Genomic DNA, 5,703 nt, shown 5'->3' with positions numbered 1-5,703 from the left:
GGGCCGAGCGCTGTGGTGGGGCCGCCGCCTTCCGCCCGGTGAGTGAGGGCCGGGGGATCCACTGAGTTACTGCGCGGGTCCGCGGGGGCGGGGGCCAGGCCGGCGCTTCGCGGGGTCCCTCTGCCTCCCCCTGCGGCCCCCCGTCTTGCTAGGGTTTCCGCTTGCGGGCGCCTCCCTGCCCCGCTGCTGGTCGCGTCCCTGTGGCAGTAGCTTAATCCCCGTTGTGCTCGAGCTCCTCAACAGCCGAGCAGCGCCTGCCCGAAGAGCAAGCGCAGCCGCCGTCGTCCCAACGCCCCGGGGTGGCTCCCTGTGAGCCCCTGGACACCCGGCCTGGCAGCGATGTCCAGCGTGCTCTGCTGTGAGCGCCTCTCATCCCGTGACAGCTTTAGGCTGCAAGGGTGTGCGCAGTACTACTCCTCCTGCCTTCTGACGCCTCCTTTTTCTCTCCCCCCCCCCCCTTCCCCAAGCAGGTCCCTAGTCGGAGGCTTTGAAATAGCCATGGATAAACGAGGAGGCATAGCAGAAACTGAAAATGGAGATGCTTTCCTTGACTTGAATAGAGTAACAGCAGCAAAATACCCTCATCGTTACACAAAAGTAAGCTCACCTCATTTCTTTGGAGGAGGAATGTGATGCTGATACCCATGAAGTCAACTAGGAGGTGAAACTTGTGTAAAATTCAAGTGTAGTCGTTTGAAGGGGGGGAAAACCCAACTCTAGATCTACCCATGTTTAGACTAGAATTGAGGAAGGTCTAATGCTTGCTAAGATCATTTAAAAAAAAAGTTAAGTCTGGTGTTGTGGATACAGAATCCCTATGGCTTAAGCACAGTAGTAGGTTTCTGAACATCTCATAATGTGCTGATCAAGTTAAAGCCTATGTTTGGTTTTCTAACAAATCTTTTAAACGTTAGTATAGGATGACGCCTTAAGCTGTGTTTAACTTAAACATACAGGAGAGGATTGGTAGGAATGTGCAGATGGCAGAGTCTCTTCAGGATATATAGTTCTCTCTTCAGAGTTGTATCAAATGTGGGTGGCACGTCTAAGTGCTGCTGTGCTTACAAAGTTTTGGAGCTTGTGTTTAGATGTGGGGTATGGAAGCTGAGCCTTGGTCTTGTATAAAAGATGTCAATGTATTTAGAAGTTGAATATAGGAAGGCATGTTTTTAAACTGTAGTCATAATATTAAAAGTATGGTGAGAACAAAAATACTTATTGGTTCTAAATTATGCAAGAGTTGGAAACAATTATACCTTTACAGCAAACGTACAACAAGTTAGTAGTACACTTCTAAGGATAACACTGCACTGGGCTGTAACAACACTGCTCTGTCTTGTAGAATGAGGGTGTGAGGAAATTTAACAGCTTTTGGGTTTTCATCTGGAAACTCTGCAAACACATACAGAAGACATTCCTTGCTGTAGGGAGCATATATACTGCATTTAAAAACATTGGAACAAATAATTTAATGAACAAATGTATTTAACATACGCGGGGTTTTAGAAAGGACAAGTGATTACTTCACTTTTAAAAATTACCCAGTACGTTACTTAAATTCAGATTTCTTGACTTTCCTGAAAACCTGTCTGCTTATGTTAGTTTTATACTAATCTGTGAAGTGGCTGTAGATATTGTCAGCTAACTAAGAAGAGTGAAGACTAAGAGTTTGTTTGCTTTTTAACAGCTAAAACATGAAACTGGTGATTTGTGCGTGGTTTGTTACCTCCCTCGTGCCCCTGGGGATATGCAGGACATTGTGTTATGGTGGATTTAATTTTTATAATAATAATAATAATTGGCATGGGAGGGGTTAAAATATAAAACTTATGCAGGCAGCTGGTAAATTTGTAATGGGGTATGCAATAAGAAAAAATTTGGGAACCCCTGCCCTAGATAATGGTCTAAAAATTAAGTTGTTAAAGTTTGTCTATCTTCCTATTGTCCCTTTATGCTTTTTAGTTCTGCCAATAGGTACCATCTCTTCAGATTATTTTTTTTTTTAAAACAAACTCTTATAGGGATTCTGCATCATTGTTTTTTCATTCTTGTTGATGCAGTTAACATAATGCAATGAAGCTGCTGCTCTTGTGAGGTGCTTTTTGCCTGAAAACTGAATGGGTGCAACTTTGCTTTCACTACTGCTGCCACTGGCAGAGAGATTTATGGGCTGGTCTCATGCTGTGGTAATGGGAATGCTAGTGGCCTACTATTCAGCTTCTCTTTTCCTAGGAGTGCTTTCCCAGCATGGAGAATAAGAAAAATGGAACTGATTCAGTTTTTTTTTTTGTTTTTTTTTTTTGTTTTTTTAAATTTGTGGTGTTATCCTTGGACTGTGTAGTTGAACTAGTAGCATAATACTTCTAGTCTTGCTGATGATTTAAGTTTTAGTGGATGTTGAATGCTGTCCTCAAAGTAAGGAAACATGCCCATTTTAAGTAACTATAGCTGTTACTGGGCTTCAAGTAATGTGTTCATACTATGATCTGGTAGACTACAGGATCACTTTAAATGAATACTGAAAATTAATCCAACTTGATCGAGTTCTATAGGTTTCAAGCTAATTTGTGGGCTGCTGGTACTCCAAAACACTTGCTACTAATTTGGAGACGTGAGTGTCTGGGCTGTAACTTCACATTTAAATAATACTCCCAGGATGTTATGCCACATGTTGTTGTAGAAACATGTAATGTCATATTGGTTTATGCCATGAAATGAATTTTGACTAAAGTCACTTCAAAAGGTGCCCAGTTCCAGGTTTATATATTTGTTATGCTAGCCACTTTTTTAAGGTATTCAAATTATTGTGCATGTAATCTTTACCACTGACAGAAGTGTGGTAAATATGCTCTTTTGATAAACAGGAGGATTGTGGTTGAAGTAAAATGATTGGTTTAAGGCTGTTTGATCTGTGATTTGGCAGAGAAGTACAAAATCACAAGGATGTCTCTCCCCCAAACCAGGGGTCATTGTGTAGTTCATGGTAGGTATCTCCCTTTGAAAGAGTGACTGCTCTTGAACTTTGTAGTCATAAGTGACTTTGAACTTTGTTTTCTGCTATTTTGTCGTCTTTTGTGATCCCTCTGGTGGCTGATAAAACTGCAAATTGATTGATTTATTTTGAAATGCATTCCTCGCAAGCCACAAGTGGTTATGCACTTTTAGTGGATCAAAAGAGCATTTAAATGAAGCATCATATCTGTGTGGCTGCTATGGTGCTATGTGGGCTGGCTTCTCCTGGAAACCAGTATAAATTAGGGGTGCACCAATAGATTTTGGGGGCTGATGCCTATATCCAATATAGCTGCCTCCAGCTAGTAAGTCCAGTGTAGTTGAAGGGGAGGGGAGGGGGTCAGATCAACATCCCCTGCAGTGAGGGAGGGGGCAGGTGCCCCCCAGCCAGGGCAGGGGGGGGCATGGGACAGAGGCACAGCTCATGTGGTAAGGATGGCTCCCACCACTGCTTGCACCCTGGGAGTGTGGGGGGCTGTATGCCCCCAGATCTGCACAGGGTGGGCTGCAGCTGCAAGGCGGAGCTGGCACAGCCCTGGCTGAATGCCCCACCTCCACCCAAGCACTGGGAAAAGCCACATCTGTGGCAGGTGGCAGCATGGAGCTAGGAGTGGAGCTGTGGCAAAATTTGTGGTGGCTGCAGCCCCCTCCCAGCACTGCCAGAGCCTGCTCCAAGCCCAGCTCCTGGCAAGAAAAGCCTTATGTAGCTCTGGCTACACCCCACAGCTGCAACCAGCCCTGTGGAGGTCTGGAGGCACATGCCACTTCCCCCTCTTCCCCCCCCCCCAGGGTGCAAGCAGCAGCAGGAGCTGTCCCCACCCCATGAGCTGTGCCTCAGACCCTGGCCTGCCTGGGCAGTGCCTGCCCCACACCCTTCCTCACTGTGGGGGACATTGATCTGCCCACCCATGCCCCTTCCCTCCCCACTTCCCTTTCAATTTACCAGCTGGAGGCAGCTCTCCACACTGCCAGCTCTGCTCTGTGTTGTGCTGCAGCTGTGCACAGCATGGCCATTTATTGCCCAACTATCAGCCCTGTCGGACTGATGTTAGATATAGACAATTTTCTTTATATTGGTACTGATCCTGTATCAGTGCACCTCTAGTATAAAGGGATCCTATATGCTCAACACTCCATGTGAATCGCCTCAGAAGTAAAGGTCTCTCTCTTGGTCTCCCTCATTAGCTGACCACAGTTTTACAAAAAAAGGACATGGTTATCTAAAACATTTATGGTGTGAACATCATAAACAATAACTTAAAAATGGCAAATTAGAATTAATTATACCTAAACCACTAGTGTATTTTAAAAGTAACTATTTGGAAGGTATGCTGAGTTACTGAAACACTTCTTGAACTCTTAACAGCAAAAGGGAGAATTTTAATTGGGCACTTATTTTACCTAGTGCTACATTGCTGGTAAATATATTTCCATCTAGAAGATCAACTTAAGTAACTATGTTTCCAGTGGTGAGTTAAGAATTCCAGTACTCTAATCCCAGCCCATCCCCATTTAATAATTGACATTGGGATAATGCTTGTCTACTTACTGATGGTGTTGGTTTTGCAATAGTTCACTGAGGTAAAGAGTGTGTCATCTTTGCAACAAACTCTTGGCGGAAAAAACAAAAGATCTGTTGGCCAAATCTCAAATGTAACACTTGTGCAGGTTTTACTTTTTTCTGGGATTGAAATTTAAAAAAAAACAAAAACAAAAAAAAAAAAACCAAGCCAAAGTTCTGGGGAGAAATTAATGTTAGTAGTATAGCTTTTTAAGATGTTCTAGCCCACAGATATTGCTTTTATTTAAATAGTGCCTGGGTCTGAAACTTTAAATTTTTGGGGTTTTTTTCGGTTTTAGGAAGAACTCTTGGATATTAAGGAACGTCCTTATTCTAAGCAGAGGCCTTCATGTCTTTCTGAAAAATACGACAGGTAATATTTTAATTGCGTAGATGGTTTAGAATACATCTGACTGTTCTTAAAAGTCTATTATCAAGTAGCAGTACTGTACTGCAGTGAGAATCTGTAAATCACTTCTGAAGCTATACATAGCGTAGTATAATTGAGTATTTTTCAACATCTTAAGTAACAAGTATCCCCTGACTTCTGAAAATGTTAATAAGTACCCCAACACTCAATTTTCCAGGGGATTTTATATTTACAGACTAATGTCTTGGAAGAAGGGCTGTGTATATAAGGCCGTGGTATGACAGATGTCTGATCTGGTGGGGGTGGGTTGTCACCTTTTACACCAGGGGTGCACAACTCAAGTATGTACCTGGGCTAGAGGTGATGTTGGCCAAAGCTAGGAGGGCTGAACCCAGTGCCACACAAAGTGTGGCACGCCAAATTATTACTGGGGAATTTAAAGCGCAATGCACAGCGCACCAATTTTTTTGGCCCTAATTTTGAGAGGAAAAGGTGAGGGAGAGTGTGTTGGGGTACCTGTATACTCTCTGCTTGTCTTGCGTACCCCCAGGGGTGCGTTTACCACAGACTGGGAAACTGGTATAGTTGACTTGCATCCTGTCAAGGCTTGGTGTGCCAATGTTTTCCTGGAAACATCAGGTTGTGTGGTATGATCTAGACATGGTAAGATTTTTAGTTTGTTGTGGCTAGAAAAAAAAAAAAGGAATATAAATTAATTTGCGAAAAATGAACCTAGTATAATGCTACATAGTAAAAGCCT

At 43.3% G+C, this 5,703-nt stretch overlaps 1 protein-coding gene across 4 annotated transcripts in view; it reads left to right on the top strand.

Moving 5' to 3' along the window:
* The window catches only part of EIF4ENIF1 (eukaryotic translation initiation factor 4E nuclear import factor 1), a 35,585-nt gene that overhangs the window by 206 nt on the left and 29,676 nt on the right, over positions 1-5,703 (top strand). For 3 of the 4 annotated variants that reach the window (XM_025199260.1, XM_006019851.3, XM_025199261.1), the window contains exons 1-3: positions 7-38; positions 471-597; positions 4,873-4,946. In XM_025199260.1, coding sequence (XP_025055045.1) covers positions 499-597; positions 4,873-4,946 — 173 coding nt within the window. In that variant the 5' untranslated portion in view covers positions 7-38; positions 471-498. Of the gene's footprint in view, positions 1-6; positions 39-470; positions 598-4,872; positions 4,947-5,703 lie in introns of those variants that run through there. The other variant, XM_014518125.2, reaches the window with a different exon arrangement.

The sequence above is a fragment of the Alligator sinensis genome, unplaced genomic scaffold, assembly GCF_000455745.1.
Source record: "Alligator sinensis unplaced genomic scaffold, ASM45574v1 scaffold505_1, whole genome shotgun sequence".
NCBI lineage: Eukaryota > Metazoa > Chordata > Crocodylia > Alligatoridae > Alligator > Alligator sinensis.
Note: the sequence above shows the minus strand (reverse complement) of the source record. Positions and strands in the feature narration are given on the sequence as shown.